The 22,528-nt window shown below is 44.0% G+C and overlaps 1 protein-coding gene across 1 annotated transcript; it reads right to left on the minus strand.

Moving 5' to 3' along the window:
• Positions 1-1,607: 1,607 nt before the first annotated feature.
• CEBPG (CCAAT enhancer binding protein gamma) lies at positions 1,608-19,832 on the minus strand. Its single transcript, XM_038754732.1, has 2 exons — positions 19,730-19,832; positions 1,608-3,438 (listed from the first exon to the last, which is right to left on the minus strand). The coding sequence occupies exon 2, from the start codon at positions 3,311-3,313 to the stop codon at positions 2,861-2,863; it is 453 nt and encodes a 150-aa protein (XP_038610660.1). The 5' UTR covers positions 3,314-3,438; positions 19,730-19,832; the 3' UTR covers positions 1,608-2,860.
• Positions 19,833-22,528: the final 2,696 nt, after the last annotated feature.

Consider the following 22,528-nt stretch of genomic DNA (forward strand, 5'->3'; position numbering starts at 1 on the left):
ACTGGTTCCCGACTCCGCTTTTCACAGGAAGGAGTCAACTACTCCCTCCACCGAGATCCGGTACCTGAAAATACTTCAGCCCCACCCTTCCAGATTCATTAGAGACTGCCCACCTCTCCTAACCCCAGAACACCCAGACAATGGGATAAGCCCACAGCCATTGAACAGTAAGTACCCCATCTACCCTGGTGCTAAATTACCTTCAAGTTTTCTAATGACATCACACCTTCAGAGGCTGCCATAGCCCTCAAGAGTTCCCAAACACACACATGCCCATAGATATACTTGCAAACACACCCACATAATATCATAATTGCATGGGCATCATAGTTTTGGTCAAGAAAGGGAAGCATACCCTCCAAAGCTTCCAGAGCAAGGGATTGGCAAAGTACCTACCCCCCTCCCATTTCCCCAAGCTGTTTATGGGATGCCAAAGTATCAAACATAAAAATAGTATCTACTCGTGACCATTCCCACTAGCCTCTAGGCTGGGCTGTGGATCCAAGCAGTAAATCCCACACATTGCTACTCTGGTGTTGAGGAATGATGGTGCGGGGTAATTGCACTTCTGCAGCCAAGACACCCCACCCTCACCCTTCTCTCACCTCTTCCCCAGGCAGCTAGGAGGGCTTTGTGTGTGGGTGGCTGTCCTCATATCCCACAAGTCCATAAGGCAGTCCCCACAAGTCCATAAAGTGGCCCTCTGGCCAAAATATTTGCCCACCCTTGCACCAGAGGGTCTGCTGTGTGGAATAAATTCCATTCAGTGTAGTCTAGCAGATAAGAGTGTGAACCTGGGAATCAGAAGGACCTGGGTCCTAATCCCAACTTTGCCACATATCTGCTGTGTGACCTTGGGCACGTCATTTCATTTCTCTGTGCCTCATTCATAAAATGGGGATTAAAACTGAGTCCCATTTGGGACATGGGCTGTGTCCAACCCATTTAGTACAGTGAATGAATGCAGTGCCTGACACATAGTAAGCACTTAAATATCATAAAAAACCAAACAGGCAACAGACTAGATGGTCCTACTTCTCTGCATTTTAATAGTTACGTTACAATTGAAATGAAGCAATGAGGCTAAAAGGAGCCAGCTCAGGCATATCCACTATTAGCAGAAAAACATCCCAATTTAACTTGGGATAGTCAAGTATGACAGATGTGGCTCAGAATCTTCTAAATGTAAAAAAAAAAAAGAAAAGTAAAAGAATTGAAATACAGATTGAAAAATTAGAAGCTTGAAAAATTGGGGCTTAAAAATCAAAAGGGTTAGTATGGATGGTTCAGATTACTAGCATTAACGATTCCTGAGAGGCGAGGGAATAACAGCACCAGTTCATTTTTAATTTCAGGAAGTAGTGTTGTACCTTTTTTTTCCTCCTTTCTGCAGCATCTGAAATATGCTCACCTATATTGTTTCTAAATGGATTCACCTTACACACACACGCACCCACACCCACCCACCCACACACACACACACACACACAAAGGAAACAAATGCTGCAAAAAACCTGGATCAGTTCACTAACAAGACTAGAAAAATGCAACACAAATATTATAAATGAAATATTTAAATGAAAATAAATTAAAAAGGTTTCACAAAATACATTTCCTGTTTTATTTAGAAAACCAAACAAAATCCCTAAAACATTCTAACCAAATGGTGAGAGGGTAGGGAATTGCCAGTGATTTTGCAAATATTGTTTTGTTATGATCCAGAACAAAATATTCCTTCACTGTGATGTTGAGCCTCACTTACTCAACTATTTTGAAGTTATTTTTTTCTCAGCAGGAAAGAACTGTTGGATCCACTAAATCCTAATCAACCGGCTGTTGAGTTTGTTGTAGAGCAGGTTATAAAAATCACCTCAATTGCAAAGATGGTCTGGGTCTGACTTTTCAATGATTCAGCTAAAATTCCTACATTAGAGACTCCCTGATACTAGCACCTGGCAGACACAAATCTGATGTGCAAGTTGTTCTACAGCACACAAGTTTTTTTGGTTGTAGTTTTAGGATTTAAAAAAAACAAGAAAAAAACGATGCTGTCACACTGCCTCAAGCCTTTGTGAAATAGTAAGTCTAAACAGTTCCCTTTAAGTCCGGGCTAATCAAGATAAAACTAACCAACTTGCACTCCCAACTGCTGTTCTCCATTGGCAATTTTCATAAGCCAATTTGTGTTGTAATTTCAATACTTTATTGTTTCCTTAATCTGACAGTTACTACCAAGCTTCAGTAATCATCCCTGGCTTACACTACTGAGGCACCTCATGTACGTACAAATTGTATTAGATGGGATTTATTCTACGTACAGTATTCTTAAGTCCTACAGAATTGCAAACTTCTCTTGCTCCTTGGCCCTAAGGTTTTTAAATACCCAGTGTAGAAAACCAGAGTGCATAAGTAGAATTTTAAAGGTTACTTGACTGATTCGTTTTTCTATCCAAATATTCTCATCCAAGAAATCTAAAAACTCCCTGGTCCCTCCCACCCTGCCAGTTCCCTATTGTATTCTTATTGAGCTATGCAAGACACAAGATAAATGTTGATTTCTGGGGGTGGGGGGGAATCAAATGTTACTGACAACGAACATTAAGCTTTAAGGTATTTGTTATCCTATCTTGGGGCACCCCTCCCCCCCCCCAAAAAAAAAATACCACTTAAAACAAATAATCAAATAACATTGTTATTTATCATGGTTAGCTAAAATCAAATCTTCAGTGTTGAACCTAGAAAATACCCACAAAGATCGCTAAAGTTAGAACAGGTCGACTTTTCAGATGCAAGAGGTGCAGGAGATTACACGGTAAGTGTTCAATCCATGAGGTTGTGAAGTCTAGAGGGAGACACAGATCTACTGTCCTGTATTATCAGGGTTTGTTGTGGTGCTTTCAGTGCCAATGGGCTGTACGTTGTCTGCAAGATTGTGTGCGTGCTCAAGGAACAAATCTTTGAGTACACTAAGCTCCTTTGTCAGCAGCTTAATTTTTGCTTCCAATCGTTCATTTTCTTCTTTAAGCTGGTTGACCCGCTGAAGAGTATCCTGTGCTTTCTGTTTGCTTTTTAAACGACTCTTTTTCACTGCCATGTTGTTCCGCTCTCTGCGCTGGCGGTACTCGTCACTGTTCCTATCCATGTACGAACTCTTCTTGCTCTGTTTGCTGGGGGGCACGGCCTTGCCCCCGCCCCCAGGGCTGGCTGGCACCAGCTGAGGAACCTGCTGCAAACCACTCGTATGTGCCTGGGTGTGAATAACACTTATTCCATTTGTTCCTGTAGTATTGTTCTGTTGTGATGCCTTGCTCATTTGGGCAAAATCTTCTTGAACAATTTAGCACAGTGTTAGAAATGGTCGGAGAAAAGGGGGAGAAAGAGAAAAAAACTGTGACCAACAGTTTCGAAAGTGAACTGCCAGGAAGTCTTCAGATGAACCTAGTAGAAAAATAAATTGCATTAAACATTAAAAGAAGTTCCAATTGAGAATTTACTCTCAAATACATTAGCATGCACTACCGTTGGCCTTTTCCAATGGGAATGGATTATAATGCTGGAAGGCATCTACATAGAATCAAGCTGCCAACTGCCGAGATATTTCAGAAGTCTCAATAGGTTTAATTTGGAAAGATCAGCTAGTAACTCATCTCTCCTACCTCCAGCACTGTGGATGGCTAAACTGCATTCTTCCCAAACCATGCTTGATGGATGTCTAGCCCGGTACTGAATAACTCCAGTAATGGCCATTTCACAACCCACCTTGGCAGTTTATTGCATGGATTATAGAGTTTTTTCTTAATATTGAACTTGAGTTTTCCCCGTTGCCTTTTAATACTATTGCTTACACAGTCTCAGAAAACTCATTTCTCTACTGCGAATGCCCTCTTTTCCTCTTTTCATAATGTTACAAATTGACCTAGTATTTCCCCTCAATTTGGGTGTTTTGAAAAAGGTAGTTCCAAAACAAGCTACAACATCCAATGTTGCACAATTACAAACCAAACACCACAGAACTTTTAAAAGACTATTTTAATGTCTGGCTCCTGATCTGGACTGTAAACTCTTTGTGGGCAGAGAATGCATCTACCAACTCTGTTGTGTTGTACTTGTACTCTCCCAGGCACTGAGTACAGTGCTCTGCACAAGTAAGTGCTCAATAAATATCACTGTTTGATTGATGAGTATTAGAGAGCAGTCATCATAATTCCAAGTTGAAATTTCATTTCAAAATTTATGTAAGCCTAAATTTGTTGTCTTGCAATCATGCAACCTAACTTTGGCCCAGTAGATGAACACAAAATTAAGCAATAGGTAGTGACAAATGAAAGGATCCGTCCAACATTGTCTTTTCTCTGACAAAATTAAACCAAATTGTGATAACTGAAGGAGAGTGTTGAAGAACAATTAGGCATAGCCAGCCCTTAGTGCACACACCCACATCTCTATATAACAGTAATTATAGCTAGACAAACTTCAAACCCTTAACTTTAAATTAAAGTAAGGATTTTTGGCCAAAACTTTTCTGCCTTTCAAAGTCTTCTCTTCCGGACAGTTAAATAAATGGCTCCATTGAGATAACTAAGCCCCTAATGTGCTGAAGTTTTCTGCAATCGGTTAACTCAAGAATGTCTAAAACTTATTAAAGTTTGCTTAAATGGAGCAATTAGTCAATGGTATTTATTGAGTACTTACTGCATGCAGAACATTTTAACTGAGCTCTGAGGGATTAGGACATGACAAATGGTAGGCAGGTTTCCTGCCCACAAGGAGCTTACAGTCTATAAATTATTTTTCTTCAAAAAGCGTCTAGGAAAATATCAAGATATAATTCACATATAGAACAGACACAACTGCGTTTATTTCACAGACTGTTTGTCAAAACAGTTGCCCAGGAAATCCTGCTTAGAGTTAAGAAAGGCCAAGTAGTTCCTGATAAATGTTTAGGCACCTAAAAAGATCAAGCTGTAACAGTTAAATATGAAAACTGAAAATTAAAACGCTCTTTCCTCAGCAAGGTATCCTAGCTTTGCTCCGTCTCAGTGTAACATGCATTATTTTGCCTCACTGTGCCTCGTTCTCACCTGTCCCGCCATCGACCCCCAGCCCACGTCCTTCCCTTGGCCTGGAATGCCCTCCCTCTGCACATCTGCCAAGTTAGCTCTCTTCCGCCCTTCAAAGCCCTACTGACAGCTCACCTCCTCCAGGAGGCCTTCCCAGACTGAGCCCCCCCATTCCTCTCCCCCTCCCCCCTACCCTACCTCTTTCCCCTCCCCACAGCACCTGTATATATGTTTGTGCAGATTTACTACTCTATTTTACTTGTACATATTTACTATTCTATTTATTTTATTTTGTTAATATGTTTTGTTTTGTTGTCTGTCTCCCCCTTCTAGACTGTGAGACCGCTGTTGGGTAGGGACCGTCTGTATATGTTGCCAACTTGTACTTCCCAAGCGCTTAGTACAGTGCCCTGCACACAGTAAGCGCTCAATAAATACGATTGGATGAATGAATGAATTATAGGTCAGCACATCTGGAAATTGCTAGTCAGCAGAAAAGATCCCCGGGAGCCAGGTACTGAGGGAGGTACAGCATTTATGTACATCTCTATAATTTAATGTCTGTCTCCCCCTCTACACTGTAAGCTCTGTGTCTGTTTATTGTTATATTGTACTCTCCCAAGCACTTAGTACAGTGCTCCGTACACAGTAAGTGTAACAGTGTAGTAACAGCCAGGGCGTTCCCCCTCCCCATGGGGGCAGAGGAGGAAAAGGGAGGCATAGACAAGGGCAGAAGAAGCACAGGAAGGCCGGGGCATATTCATTCATTCAATCGTATTTATTAAGCGCTTACTGTGTGCAGAGCACTGTACTAAGGTACTTGGGAAGTACAAGTTGGCAACATATAGAGATGGTCCCTACTCAACAACAGGCTCACAGTCTAGAAGGGGGAGACGGATGACAAAACAAAACATGTTTCGTTTTGCATGTGCAGACAACCTGGTCAGAACCCAGGAGTCCGGCCCCTCCAGCTTTCTCCCTCTCTGCTAATCCAGGAAGGGAAAGAGACCCCCTGTAACAGACACCCCCATCCTAAGGGGACCCCAGCTGGGAGCCAAACTCCTGCTTCCCTCTTACACCTGAAAGCTACCTTCAATGCTTAGAACATTGCTTGGCACATAGTAAGTGGTTAACAAATACAATAATAATAATACCTTCTAGACTGTAAGCTCATTGTGGGCAGGGAAAGTGTCTTGTTCCCTATTATATTGTACTCCCCCAAGCGCTTAGTACAGTGCTTTGCACACATTAAGTGCTCAACAAATTCAACTGAATAAATGAATGACCTGCACATGCCTGGAGGAGCTAGGGAGAAGGTAGGGCAAGGTGACAACAGTCGTGGGTGGGACTAGGCTTAGAGCAACAAGATGAAGAAAGGCAGCTGCTTGCAAAGGGGTCCTGGAGCTCAAAGGTGGCTACTGCTGCAGCCCCACCTTTGAGGCTATTTCCTTGAGCCACTGCTAGGACATTTCACTTAACCCTCCCCACACAACACACACTTCCCTCACTCCTCGGGATCTGGATGCAAGGCACTGCTTATGAGGCAACTGCCCCAAGGCAAGTCATCAGGGAAGGGGATGTGCTTCTGGTTAAAAATGTTAAACTGTGACCCCACGTGGGCCAAGGACTGTGTCTGACTTAATGGTCTTGTATCTTCCCCATTGCTTAGTACAGTGCTTGGCACATAGTAAGTGTCAGCCTGTTGGAAGCGGTGACTGTGGGCTCGTTGTGTCTGTTCTCTCCCAAGTGCTTAGTATAGTACTCTGCATACAGTAAGCGGTCAATAAATACAACAATGAATGAATGAGGAGAATGCGCCTCCACCAGAGAAATGCTCTAATAATAATAATAATAATAATTATGGTATTTGTTTAGCACTTACTGTGTGCCAGACATTGTACTAAGCTCTGAGGTGGATACAAGCAAATCGGTTGGACAGTCACTGTCCCATGTAGGACTCACAATCTCAATCCCCGTTTTACAGGTATCTGAGGCCCAAAGAAGCAAAGTGACATGCCCAAGGTCACGCAGCAGACAAGTGGCGGAGCCGAGATTAGAACCCAAGACCTTCTGACTCCCGGACCCGTGCTCTATCACTACGCCATCCACATTTTCATCCCAGTGGTCGGTAGTCCGGCCTGGGCTGTCTGTTGACTATGACCTCCAGGATGTGAAGAGGAGGGGGGACAGCTGACATCATGGTGGTCTGCCCGTCCCTCCTCGCCATCAATGAGCTGGAGTTGAAGCAATGCCCAGAGGTTAGACTGAAAGCCAGTTGCGGACAGGGAATGTGTCTGTTTACTGTTATTTTGTACTCTCCCAAGCGCTTAGCACAGTGCTCTGTGCCCAGTAACCACTCAATAAATAGTATTAAATGAATGAATGAGTGAGTGGGAGGGGGAGTACGAGTGAGCAAGCAAGAAGCTGATCCGGAGATGGGGTAGCAGCACCTCCTCCCCAGGGTCTGGGCCAGTTGCTGGGGGTGCCAGTTACAGATGACTGACCACAACTGGATGTTGTCTCCTGTTACCATTCCCTGTCCCCAAGCACCAGGTTCCTTAGGCCTCTCCTCTTTATGCCAGCCACAGAGTGGCACAAGAATCCTCTCTCTTATCAGCAGCAAGGCCTCGGCTGCTGGCATTCCACCAGGCCCACCACCGCCCTGCTACTAACACGGTGAGAGGCAAGGGGCTTCTCAGCTTGGCTGTAGATGGATTTGGCTTCCGGGTGTTCAGTCCCCATTAGCAGCAGTGAATTCCTGGCCAAAATGACCCTGAAACAGAGAGACAACAACCCTGGCTAGCATTTTACAGGGGAAGCAGCGTGACCCAGTGGATAGAACCTGGGCCTCAGACTCAGGAGGCCCTGGGTTCTAATCCTAGTTCCACCGCTTGCCTGCTGTGTGACCTCAGGCAAATCGCTTCACTTCTCTGTGCCTCATTTAACTCACCTGTAAAACAGGGATTAAGACCGTGAAGCCACATGTGGGACATGGACTGTGTCCAACTTTATTAGCTTGTTTCTACCCCAGCGCCTAGAACGGTGCCCGGCACATAGTAAGCGCTTAACAAATACCATAAAGATAAATTATACATGTAAACTGCACCATGGAAAATGAAATACTCAATTTTCCTTCATCCTGGGGATGAAGAAAGTCTCCCCTAGGCCTAAGTTTTTTCTGGAAAAAAACTAAAAAAACCCCAATGTATAGGAAGGGCAACCCTAAATACAATATAAAGTTTACCTGACCCCTCTTCTCAGAGAGCTCTAGGTTAGAAATGGTTGTAAAAAAGGAACATCGGTAGTAACGTCAACAAAATGCATCACATTGGAGATTGGCCTTCACTACTTCATTTGTGCATTCCAGACCAGCAAGAAGGTCATTCTCATTAATGCACAGACAATTACTAGCATTTTAAAAAGTCACAGAGTATAGATTAAAAACCTGAATTTACAGAATCAGACAGCTTTCATAACCAAACTGGGCTTGTGGTGTGTTAATTGAATCAAAAGAAAATCAGGAAGTGTGCAGTGAGTTCAAATCTGAATGAATAACATAGGAAGGAATGTTAAGTTTGCATATGAACAAACCCAGCTTCATAGCTCTGCTTGCTGACAGAAAGCCGTCACTGGGGCCCACCTCATGCAAATCTATTAAGTGTGAGACATGCAGCAAATAGTAAAAATGGAACTTAAAATTGCACGGCTTTCCAATAATCTCTAATCTCTTATCGCATCACAACTTTCAAAATCAATTCCTGCCCCCAAATTAGGATCATGCTGAAGCCAGAATGTTTTGTTCAGAAACAAGACAATCCAAGTCACATGGGTTTCAGTGAAAATAAATCTAGGTTGTTCAGGATTTCATTTGTAAAAAACTAGTAAAAAAAATTAGTCCCCCCAAAATATTTTAATTTAGTTCTCCTTTATCTCACTCTCCTCTAATGAAGGTTTATGGACACCCAGAAACAAAAAGGAGAGAGCATGAGTTGAGCATCTTAAACCCAATTAAAACTTTCTAAAAGCATCTTAACCCAGTACAGGTGGTGCACCACAGGTAATGACCACCCTACAACATGCATACCCTGAGGCTACATCCTGCACAATTAGCTGATTTGAGATGCCACAATGTTACATCCAATCACTGCAGGTAAATCAATTCCTTCACCACCCCTTCTCCCCACCCTGTTTCCAGTGGCTCTTGTGGTCTCACCTACCACCTGCATTCCAAATTCACCCCTTTTGGCTTCCCCAGTACCCCACCACTTTCCAGTACATTTTCCTTGGTTTAAACTTTAATCATGGCAGCAGCTGTTACAGCAGCCTGAGACCCTAGCCCCCAGCGCTGTGGTGTCACCCCTCTCCTTCCATGCTTGTGGCTCCTTCTTCCTTGCCTTAGCCATAGCTAGAAGAATGGGGCGAGGATGGACTAGGGTCCAATAAAAAGGGGTGGCACAATTCCCTTCCAAGCCACATATGCCAATCCACTCCTCACGTTGCATCCCGGTCCATCCTGTTTCCATTTCCACAGCTTTGCCTGTGGCAGGTAGGCGGTATTCCAAGTTGGGGAGGGAAAGGGAGGCTGTGGCCATGTCTGCAGCAACTGCTGTTGCTATGAATAAAATGCAAACAAACAAACAAAAAGTTCTGGAATATACAGCAGGAGACTGGAGGGAAAATCTGGGGTGTGGCAAGACGGGGATAGGGAAGGAGCTATAGTGTAAGGTTCAGCCATTACATTAGGGCTGGTTTGGTAACAGACCCTAACTAACTGTAGGTAAATCTAAGGGTAAGCAAGCCCCACACTACAACCATTCACAAATCAACCACACTTTTGAAGAACGCATTCCGGTTTTCTGTAGTGGCCTGATGCTTAAAGTACACTGTACCCAGTGGATGCTCAATTAGTACCATTACTACTACTACATTGTTTTATTGAAATATATTCACTAGCCACCTCTTTTTAAAAGTCTCTTTGGCCCTGACTTAAGAAAACCACTGAAATACCAACTGCCCTTGGTTTCCTTTAGAAGCCAGTTCTCATTGAAAAAACACTATTCCTGTTTTGTCTTTACTGATATCTGGTACAATTTTCTACACATTCAATTATAACCTTAGAATCCCATCCACCTAATAACTCAAGTTCTTTGGTGTGTTTCAGAAGAGTAGACCTCTAACTGCCCTAAAGCTTATTAGTTCTACAAGTCCAGAGAGCTATTACAGTACTTCTCTTTGGGATACGCTACTGGCTCTTACGTTGTAGTTTTCAGGTAATCAGTTCAACCAATCAACTGTATTTATTGAGTGTTTATTCTGTGCAGAGAATACTAGGTGCTTGGGAGAGTACAATACAAGAGTTGGTAGACATGATCCCTGCCCATAAAAGGGAGGTAGACATTAAAATAAATTACAGACATACACAGGGACTGAGGGGTAGGGTGACTATCAAGAGCTTAAAAGGTAGAGATCCAAGTGCATGGATGACGCAGCAGGGAAAGGGAGTAAGGGAAATGAGGGCTTAGTCAGGGAAGGCTTCTTGGAGATGGGACTGTCTTAAGGCTTTGAATGTGAGGAGAGCGGGGGGTTCATCGTATATGACGGTGCAAGGAGTTCCAGGCCAGAGGAAGGACATGGGCAGGGGTTGGTGGCGAGGTAGAGATCGAGGTAAAGTGAGAAGGTTGGCATTAGAGAAGCAAAGTGTGGGGCTGGGTTGTAGGAGGAAATCAGTGTGGCAAATATTGGAGGACGCAAGCTGATATTGCTTTAAAGCCGATGGTAAGGGGCTTCCATATGATGGGGAGAAGCCGTGAACTGAACTTTAAATGTAAAAAAAAAAAAAAAAGAAAAAGAAAGAGATCCAAACAGCCGTGTGAAGTATAGATTGGAGTGGGGAGAGACAGGTGGCGAGGAGGTCAGCAAGGAGGCTGATGCGGTAGTCAAGGTGGGATATGAGAAGTTCTTCCATAGCACGTTTTTACTGCACAGTTTGGACGGAATGCTATTAAGGATTCAGGGAATGCTCTCTCAACAGTGATTGATATACTGTGATGCAGGTCAGAGGAAATCGTTTTTTGAGCAGACATGCAGCATCAAAGTGGGAGAGTTTTCTGTAGATCAACATTCTTCAGGAACAAAACGCTGGCACTAAAGAACTGACTGGCCTCGAAAATCCTGGGTCCCCAGAGATCCTCCACCTTCCATTAATAGGTATGTAAATTTCCTGGCGACTACAACAAACAGTTTATAGGACATATGTTGATAGAACGTAAGTGCATTTCACTTTGACAGGAGAAGGCTAAGAACAAGACATTAAGAGTCAGCATTCCTAGCCCTATTTATGCTTTTGCCACTGACTCATTGTATGACCTTTGCTTACCTACTCGATAATATTACTTCTTCAGGGTGAGGGAAGTTAAATGGCATCTGTAAAGGGCTATGAGATCATGAGATAAAAGGAATCCTTTATATAATGAAGCTTCTGGGAAATGTTTTTGGACAAAGGTTTAATCCATAATTGAACCTATCCATATACAGCAAGGATTTCGACAAAACTTTGAAAGTGCCTCAAGTCTGTAGTGTGGATAAATTCACTTCAAAAAAAAGCTGAGTTTTCAACCACTGATTCATTTAGCTACTGCAGCACTGTTTTACTGTACGAAAATGTCATTCTAGAATGGTAGGAGATAACCTACCTGAGCTAACATTGCCTTAAGAAGAACTAGCTGATGAAAGCTACAGGACTTTTAAAAATTCACTTTTTAATCAGAATTTGAAGTACAGGAATTTGTGTACTCAAATAGGATTTGCTGCAAAACAAGATGTGCTTAGCTAAACTATTTCTGAATTTGCTTCAACTTCAGTGAGGGTGAACTTTTAAGCAAAGAAGATTTTGTGTTTTCTGTATTAGTACAAAAATAGGATAACTTTAGCAGAAAAAAACTAAAACCATCTCAAAATCTTTTCCCTCTTCAAAATTCCCTCTGCTCACCATTTTTGTAACTACAATCACTCTGAATTACATTTGTGATGCTCATTTTCCTTTTATCACCCACCTCTTTTCCGATTAATTTGGTTGTTACATGATAATCCAAAATGAATGACTCTCATGTACAATTTGTAAACGGAAAGAAATTAAAATTATAATTCCCATAAATAACAGAAAATATGATGAGCTCAATGCCACTTTGTTGTGTATCTGAAATGACCTCAAGATTCTTAAAGCCCTTGTTTTTTTTCCATCCCCTCCCCCCCAAAAACTCCTGCTATTGTTTGCACACAACTGCGTGCAGCAACATGGGCAGTAAATACATTTCCTATTGGCAACAAACTGTGATACTATCCGTCTTCCTAATATTTTGGAGACGGTTCTTACACCCAAGGGGCTAATACAAATCTGGATTGTCAGTTACATATTTCGCAAACAAAATATTGCCTTTCTGGAAAGAACATTTAGTTTTCTGTTCCAACCCCACACCCCTTTATTGCTGAGCCTCAGCAGTATTTGGCATTTCACTGGAGAGGGTGGGAGGAAGCTGGGATAAAAAGTAAGCTCTTCAGCGGAGAGAAGGATGAGAGGAGTTCATCACTAGGAGAAGGGTTAACAGAGAATGGGCGTTAACATGACCAATGGGGATTGAAAGTCTTCTCTCAGAGAAAGGTCAGAGGAGATGGGAAAAGGAGAAGATGAATAAAGAGAGGAAACTCTAATCAATCAGTGCTATTTATTAAGCGCTTATAGTGTGCAGAAGACTGTCCTCAGCACTTTCAGGAGAGTACCATAACACAGAGTTGGTTTCTCTGCCAAAGAAGAGGAATGCTAGAGTTTGGGTATATAGGGTAAGGAGGTTACAGGGGGTGAAGCACAGTGTAGCAGTGAGTACTAGAGTAGAAGAGGGTGGGAGGTAAGAGGCAGGGAAAGGATGAATTCGGCCCGGCAAAGTTGAAAGTGTTAAGTGGGTTATGGAGTGAATCGCTTATGTTAAGCTCCCACGCTAGACTGCTTACCAACTCTGTTATACTATACTCTCCCAAGCCCTCAGTACAGTGCTCTGCTCACAGTAAGTGCTCAAATATGACTGACTGATGGCCTAAGCACTCGGCAAAACACAATGGAGTTAGACACACAATCCCTGTTCTCAAAGAGTTTACAGCCAGCCAATCATGTTTATTGAGCACTTACTGTGTGCGGAGCACCATACTAAGCGCTTGGGAGAGTTCAATACAAAAACAAGCACATTCTCTGCCCACAACAAGCTTACCGTCTAGAGGGGGAGAAAGACGTTAATATAAACAAATCCTAGCTGGGGAGATGGACACTGAAGCAAAATGCAGGTAGGGGGAAGCTGCAGAGTTTAAATCTCTGTCCCTAAGGGGCATGGTGGGGGGGGGGGGGGCGAGATGCAGGGAGGGCAGAACGGCAGGAGGCTGGAAAAACAGTCAATGGGCAACTGGAGTGAAAGAAAGCCACAGGGAGGGAGGGAAGGCCAGAAAAGGCTGCCTTAGTGAGAAGTGGATAAGAGCACAGGCCTCGGAGTCTGAAGGACATGGAGTATAATCCCTGCTCTGTCATTTTATTTATTTATTTTACTTGTACCTATTCTATTTATTTTATTTTGTTAGTATGTTTGGTTTTGTTCTCTGTCTCCCCCTTCTAGACTGTGAGCCCACTGATGGGTAGGGACTGTCTCTATATGTTGCCAGCTTGTACTTCCCAAGCGCTTAGTACAGTGCTCTGCACACAGTAAGCGCTCAATAAATACGATTGATTGATTGATTTGTCCAGTCTGTGACCTTGGACAAGTCACTTAGCTTGTCTGGGCCTCAGTTACCTCATGTGTAAAATGGGGATTAAGGCTGTGAGCCCCATGTGGGACAAAGACTGTGTCCAATCTGATGCTCCTGTATCTACCCCAGCTAATAGACAGTAGTTTAGTAACTAAGCTACCGCAGTGCTTAGAACAGTGTTTGACATATAGTAAGCGTTTAGAGCATGGGCCTGGGAATCAGAAGGTCATGGGTTCTAATCCCAGCTCCACCACTTGTCTGCTATGTGGCCTTTGGCAAGTCACTTCACTTCTCTGGGCCTCAGTCATCTGTAAAATGGGGGCTGAGACTGTGAGCCCACATGGGACAGGGACGGTGTCCAACCTGATTTGCTTGGATCCACCCCAGTGCTTAGTACAGTGCCTAGTACAGTGCCTGGCACATAGCAAGCAGCAGCATGGTGTAGTGGAAAGACCATGGGCCTGGGTGTCACAAGGACCTGGGTTCTAATCCCAGCTCTGCCACTTGTCTGCTGTGTGGCCTTGCGAAAGTCACTTCACTTCTCTGGCCCTCAGTTACCTGATTTGTAAAATGGGGATTAAGACTGTGAGCCCCATGTGGGTCAGGAACTGTGTCCAGCCTGATTTGCTTGTATCCATCCCTGTGCTTAGTACAGGATGTGGCACATAATAAATGCTCTAGAACTTAGAACAGTGCTTGACACACAGTAAGTGCTTAACAAATATCATTATTAATATATATTACAATTATTCCAGTGCTTAGTACAGTGCCTGGCACATAGTAAGTGCTTAACTAATGCCACAATTATTATTATCATTATCACAATTACTCCAGTGCTTAGTACAGTGTCTGGCACAGTGTAAGCGCTTAATACCACAGTTATTAATAATAATAATGATGATGATGATGGTGGTGGTATTTGTTAAGCACTTTGTGCTAAGCACTCTTCTAAATGCTGGGGTAGATACAAGGTCATCAGGTTGTCCCACGTGGGGCTCACTGTCTTCATCCCCATTTTACAGATGAGGTCACTGAGGCCCAGAGAATTGAAGTGGCTTGCCCATGATCACCCAGCAGACAAGTGGCAGGACTAGGATTAGAACCCATGACCTCTGACTTCCAAGCCTGGGCTCTTGCCACTAAGCCAGGCTGCTTCTCATTACAATGATTATTATCACTAAATACCACCATTATGCTAGCGCTTAGAAAACAGCCTGGCACATAGTGAGCACTTAACACATACCATAATAATAACTATCAAAAAAAAGAAAAAAAGGTTGGGATGTAGAGATCTTTCCAGGGGGCCTGACGGATTATTATCCTCCTCCCCTCCCCATCACCCCCTTCCCCTCCCCACAGTACTAGGGTATTTTTGTACTCTCTGTATTTTATTAATGATGTGTGTTTGTGTGTGTGTATATATATATATAATTCTATTTATTTTGATAGTATTGACACCTGTCTATTAGTTTTGTTTTCTGTCTCCCCTCTTCTAGACTGTGATCCTGTTGTTGGGTAGGGACTGTCTCTGTTGCCATATCGTACTTTCCAAGTGCTTACTCCATTGCTCTGTACAGAGTAACCACTCGATAAATACAACTGAATGAGTGAATCATTATTATTAGTCATATTTATTGAGCACTTACTGTGCTTCCCCTACCATAAGCGCTCAATAAACACGACTGAATGAGTGAATCATTATTATTAGTCATATTTATTGAGCACTTACTGTGTTTCCCCTACCGTAAGCGCTCAATAAACACGACTGACTGAATGAATAATTATTATTAATCTTATTAATAATAACAATAATAACGATGGTATTTATTAAGCACTTACTAGGTGCCAGGCACTGTACTAAGCCCTGGGGCAGATACAAGCAAATCGGGTTGGACAACGTCCCTGTCCTACGTGGGGCTCAGTCTCAAGCCTCATTTTACAGATGAGGTAACTGAGGCCCAGAGAAGTGAAGTGACTTGCCCAAGGTCACACAGCAGCCAAATGTCCAAGCCAGGATTAGAACCCTTGTATATAGCTATAATTTTATTTATTCTGATAGTATTGACACCTGTGTACTTGTTTTGTTTTCTGTCTCCCCCTTCTAGCCTGGGAGCCTGTTGTCGGGTAGGGACTGTCTTTACATGTTGCCGATTTGTACTTCCCAAGCGCTCAGTACAGTGCTCTGCACACAATAAGCGCTCAAGATATGATGGAATGAATGAATGAACCCTTATTTATTGGGGAAGCAGCGTGGCTCAGTGGAAAGAGCCCGGGCTTGGGAGTCAGAGGTCACGGGTCCTAATCCCGCCTCCGCCGCTTGTCAGCTGTGTGACTTTGGGCAAGTCACTTCACTTTTCTGTGCCTCAGTGACCTCATCTGTAAAATGGGGATGAAGACTGTAAGCCCCACGTGGGAAAACCTGATCACTTTGTATCCCCCCAGCACTTAGAGAAGTACCTTGCACATAGTAGATGCTTAACAAACGCCATCATTATTAGTATTATTAAAACTGTGAGCCCCACGTGGGACAACTTGATCACCTTGTATCCTCCCCAGCGCTTAGAACAGTGCCTTGCACACAGTAAGCGCTTAACAAGTGTCATTATTATTATTATTGTATCCTCCCCAGCACTTAAAACAGTGCTTGGCACATAGTAAGCGCTTAACAAATGCCATCATCATTATATTATTATTGAACACTTACGGTGGGGGAAGCCCTGTGCTAAGCGCTTGAGAGAGTATACTAGGACATAGGGAGCATTCCCTGGCTGTATTGCATCATTAGAGAAGCAGCGTGGCTCAGTGGAAAGAGCCGGGGCTTGGGAGTCAGAGGTCATGGGTTCAAATCCCGGCTCCGCCACTGGTCAGTTGAGTGGCTTTGGGCAAGTCATTTCACTGGGCCTCAGTGACTTCATCTGGAAAATGGGGATGAAGCCTGGGGGCCCCCCGTGGGACCATCTGATCACCTTGTAACCTCCCCAGCGCTTAGAACAGTGCATTGCCCGTAGTAAGCGCTTAACAAATGCCATAGTCATTATCAATCGTATTTATTGAGCGCTTACTGTGTGCAGAGCACTGTACTAAGCGCTTGGGAAGTACAAGTTGGCAACATAGAGAGACAGTCCCTACCCAACAGTGGGCTCACAGTCTAAAAGGGGGAGACAGAGAACAAAACCAAACATACTAACAAAATAAAATAAATAGAATAGATATGTACAAGTAAAATACATTAATAAATAGAGTAATAAATATGTACAAACATATATGCATATATACAGGTGCTGTGGGGAAGGGAAGGAGGTAAGATGGGGGGGGATGGAGAGGATGGATGGATGGAGTCCAATATTACTACTGAACGCTTATGGTGGGGTAAGCCCTGGGCTAAGCGCTTGGGAGAGTATACTAGGACATGGGGAGCATCCCCTGCCTGTATTACGTCATTAGAGAAGCATTGTGGCTCAGTGGAAAGAGCCCGGGCTTGGGAGTCAGCGGTCATGGGTTTGAATCCCGGCTCCGCCACTGGTCATTTGTGTGGCTTTGGGCAAGTCGCTTCACTGGGCCTCAGTGACCTCATCTGGAAAATGGGGATGAAGACCGGGGGCCCCCCGTGGGACCATCTGATCACCTTGTTACCTTCCCAGCGCTGAGAACAGCGCTTTGCACATAGTAAGTGCTTAACAAATGCCATCATCATTACATCATTATTGAACGCTTACGGTGGGGGAAGCCCTGTGCTAAGGGCTTGGGAGAGTATACGTCTCTATAGGTTGCCAACTTGTACTTCCCAAGCACTTAGTACAGTGCTCTGCACACAGTAAGCGCTCAATAAATACGACTGAATGAATGAATGACATGGGGAGCATTCCCTGGCTGTATAACGTCATTAGAGAAGCACTGTGGCTTAGTGGAAAGAGTCCGGGCTTGGGAGTCAGTGGTCATGGGTTCAAATTCCAGCTCCGCCACTGGTCAGTTGAGTGGCTTTGGGCAAGTCGCTTCACTGGGCCTCAGTGACCTCATCTGGAAAATGGAGAGGAAGACCAGGGGCCCCCCGCGGGACCATCTGATCACCTTGTTACCTTCCCAGCACTGAGAACAGCGCTTTGCACATAGTAAACGCTTAACAAATGCCATCGTCATTATATCATTATTGAACGCTTATGGTGGGGGAAGCCCTGGGCTAAGCGCTTGGGAGAGTATACGTCTCAACAGGTTGCCAACTTGTACTTCCCAAGCACTTAGTACAGTGCTCTGCACACAGTAAGCACTCAATAAATACGATTGAATGAATGAATGACATGGGGAAGCATTTCCTGCCTGTATTACGTCATTAGAGAAGCATTGTGGCTCAGTGGAAAGAGCCCGGGCTTGGGAGTCAGCGGTCATGGGTTCGAATCCCGGCTCCGCCACTGGTCATTTGTGTGGCTTTGGGCAAGTCACTCCACTGGGCCTCAGTGACCTCATCTGGAAAATGAGGATGAAGCCTCGGAGCCCCCCGTGGGACCATCTGACCATCTCCCCCTTTTAGACTGTGAGTCCACTGTTGGGTAGGGACTGTCCCTATACGTTGCCAACTTGTACTTCCCAAGAGCTTAGTACAATCAATCAATCGTATTTATTGAGCGCTTACTGTGTGCAGAGCACTGTACTAAGCGCTTGGGAAGTACAAGTTGGCAACACAGAGAGACAGTCCCAACCCAACAGTGGGCTCACAGTCTAAAAGGAGCACACAGTAAGCGCTCTCTCAATCATCATCATCATCAATCGTATTTATTGAGCGCTTACTCTGTGCAGAGCACTGCACTAAGCGCTTGGGAAGTACAAATTGGCAACATATGGAGACAGTCCCTACCCAACAGTGGGCTCACAGTCTAAAAGGGGGAGACAGAGAACAAAACCAAACGTACTAACAAAATAAAATAGAATAGATATGTACAAGTGAAATAAATAAATAAATAGTAAAATAAATAAGTAAATAAATAGTAAAATAAATAAATAAACAAGAAAAATAAATAAATAATGAATAAATAAATAAATGGATAATAAATGGTAAAATAAATAAATAAATAAGCAAAATAAATAAATAAATAATGAATAAATAGTAAGATAAATAGTAAAATAAATAAATAAGTAAAATAAATAAATAATAAACAGTAAATAATTAAATACTAAAGTAAATTGATAAATAAGCAAAATAAATAAATAATAAATAAATAGTAAAATAAATGAACAAGCAAAATAAATAAATAATAAATAGACAGTAAATAGTACAATAAATAAATAAGCAAAATAAATAAATAAATAAGAAATAAATAAATAAGCAAAATGAATAAATAATAAATGAATAAATATGACTGAGCGATTGATCTGATCACAGCGTAGTAAGCGCTTAATAACAGTGCTTTGCATATAGTAAGCGCTTAATAAATGCCATTATTCTTATTATTATTATTAATAAGTGCCGTTATTATTATTTTTAATTGAGGGGGGAGGGGTTGGGGGAAGCTGCGCCTCCCCGCCGGCCGCGCCCCCCCCCCCCCGCCGCGGGGGGCTGGGGCTGGACGATGACGTCATCGCCACACCCCGGGGGGGGGGGGGAGGGAGGCTGTTGCCTGCAGGTTGCATCAGACACCACCACCCCCCCTACCCACCGCACCGGGGGCTGCGCCCGATGGCGGCGGCGGGAGGTGGACGACGATGACGGCATTTATTAAGCGCTTACTCTGTGTGCAAAGCCCCGTCCTCCGGAGGGGCGGCCATGGCCGCCTCAGGCCGGGCCGCGGCCCCCGGCCTCCCGCCAGGGGGCGGCGGGGAGTGCGCTCAGACCAGCGCCCGGCTCCGCCGCGGCCTCCCCGGCCTCCCGCCTCAGCCCCGGAGCCTGACCTTACCTGGAGGGCGGAGGAGGGCGCAGGGCGGAGAGGGGAGCTCCGGACCGGGCGAGGGCCCCGGCGCGGCCCGACGCTTTTATTCAAAGGCCTTCGGACGGGCGACGGGCGATTGCGAAACCAAGCGGCCGCTCGCTCTCGGGCGCTCTCCCTCCCTCCCCCCCCCCCATTTACCGTCCGCCGCGGCGCCCGCCAATGGGGAGGTGGCTGGGCGCGGGTGATGCAATCCCGCTCCCGTGATTGACGCGCCCCTCGGCCAATCGGAAGCGGGCGGAAAGGCGGGCCCCGGCGCCTCGCTCGCCTTGAAGCGACGGCCTCGAGAAAGGGCGGGGGGGCGAACTCGGGCCTTCTCCGCCCTCCCTCCATTTTTTTCCCTCTTTACGTGTGGGTTCCTCGAAAGAAAGAAGAAAATAATAAAAGAAAGGGAAAATAAAAGAAGGAAGGGGGTGGCGAGCCTCCACGTCCCCTTCACGATTGATTGATTGATTCACATGTACCCGGCTGAGCCATTCCTCTGGAACGGCAACCCCATCTCTATATCTGTATACATATATATGTCTGTTTACATATATATATTATATGCATACATATATATGTATATATATTATATATATACATATATATGTATGCATATAATATATATGTAAACAGATATAGATATATACATATATATGTATATATGTATATATATTATATATACATATATGTATATATCTATATCTGTATACATATATATGTATATATGTATATATAATATATATACATATATATGTATACAGATATAGATATATACATGTATACAGATATAGAGATGGGGTTGCCGTAGTAGCACTGTACTAAGCGCTTGAGAAGTACAAGTTGGCAACATAATCAATCGTATTTATTGAGCGCTTACTGTATAATAATAATGGCACTTATTAAGCACTTACTATGGGCAAAGCACTGTTCTAAGCGCTGGGGAGGTTACAAGGTGATCAGGTTGTCCCACAGGGGGCTCACAGGCTCAATCCCTATTTTACAGATGAGGGAACTGAGGCCCAGAGAAGTGAAGTGACTGGCCCAAAGTCACACAGCTGACAAGTGGCGGAGCCGGGATTTGAACCCCTGACCTCCGACTCCAAAGCCCGGGCTCTTTCCACTGAGCCACGCAGCTTCCCCTATGTATACAGATATGTATACAGATTTGTATTCCCCTATGTATACAGATATATATATCTGTATATATCTGTATACATATATATGTGTATATATATATGTATATACGTATTTCAATTCAATCGTATTTATTGAGCGCTTACTGTGTGCAGAGCACTGTATTAAGCGCTTGGGAAGTACAAGTTGGCAACATATCAATCCATCAATCAATCGTATTTATTGAGCGCGTACTGTGTGCAGAGCACTGTACTAAGCGCTTGGGAAGTACAAGTTGGCAACATATAGAGACAGTCCCTACCCAACAGTGGGCTCACAGTCTAGAAGGGGGAGACAGAGAACAAAACCAAACATACTAACAAAATAAAATAAATAGAATAGATATGTACAAGTAAAATAAATAAATGGAGTAATAAATATGTACAAACATATATACAGGTGCTGTGGGGAAGGGAAGGAGGTAAGATGAGGGGGATGGAGAGGGGGACGAGGAGGAGAGGAAGGAAGGGGCTCAGTCTGGGAAGGCCTCCTGGAGGAGGTGAGCTCTCAGTAGGGCCTTGAAGGGAGGAAGAGAGCTAGCTTGGCGGATGGGCAGAGGAACGGTCCCTACCCAACAGTGGGCTCACAGTCTAGAAGGGGGAGACAATAAAGTATTATTACTCTATTTTTTTTATTTGTACGTATTTATGCTATTTATTTTATTTTGTTAATATGTTTTGTTCTCTGTCTCCCCCTTCTAGACTGTGAGCCCACTGTTGGGGGGAGACAATAGAGTATTTATTACTCTATTTTATTTGTACATATTTATTCTATTTATTTTATTTTGTTAATATGTTTTATTCTCTGTCTCCCCCTTCTAGACTGTGAGCCCGCTGTTGGGTAGGGACCGTCTCTATATGTTGCCAACTTGGACTTCCCAAGTGCTTAGTACAGTGCTCTGCACACAGTAAGCGCTCAATTAATACGATTGAATGAATGAATGAACCCCCCACATTGTCCGTCTCCCCCTTCTAGGCTGTGAGCCCGCTGTTGGGTAGGGGCCGTCTCGAGATGTTTCCAACTTGTACTTCCTAAGCGCTTAGTACAGTGTTCTGCACACAGTAAGCGCTCAATAAATATGATTGAATGAATGAATAGTGAGGGGAGCCATGTTTTAAGCCCCCATAACTCCATCTCCCAACGGGGCCCCTCAAGAATCTCGACTTCCCCACAGCCCCCGGCTTTGTGTGATGATAATACTAACAACAATAACTGAGTATCTGTTAAGCACTTACTATGTGCCAAGCACTGGACTAAGCGCTGGGGTGGATCCAAGCAAATCAGGTTGGGCCCAGGCCCTGTCCCACGTGGGGCTTCTGGTCTCAGTCGCCATTTCCCAGATGAGGGAATAATAATAATAATGATGGCATTTGTTTAGCGCTTACTATGTGCTAAGTGCTGGAGAGGATACAAGGTGATCAGATTGTCCCATGTGGGGCACACAGTCTTCATCCCCATTTTACAGATGAGGTCACTGAGGCACAGAGAAGCTAAGTGACTTGCCCAAGGTCACACAGCTGATAAGTGGCAGAGGCAGAATTAGAACCCACGACCTCTGACTCGCAAGCGTGGGCTCTTTCCACTAAGCCACGCTGCACCAACATGGAACCA

The sequence above is a fragment of the Tachyglossus aculeatus genome, chromosome 11 (genome assembly GCF_015852505.1).
Source record: "Tachyglossus aculeatus isolate mTacAcu1 chromosome 11, mTacAcu1.pri, whole genome shotgun sequence".
NCBI lineage: Eukaryota > Metazoa > Chordata > Mammalia > Monotremata > Tachyglossidae > Tachyglossus > Tachyglossus aculeatus.

Excerpts from the sequence above, each read along its gene's own strand:
- CEBPG (XM_038754732.1), bottom strand. The coding sequence starts at position 3,313 with ATGAGCAAGGCATCACAACAGAACAATACTACAGGAACAAATGGAATA.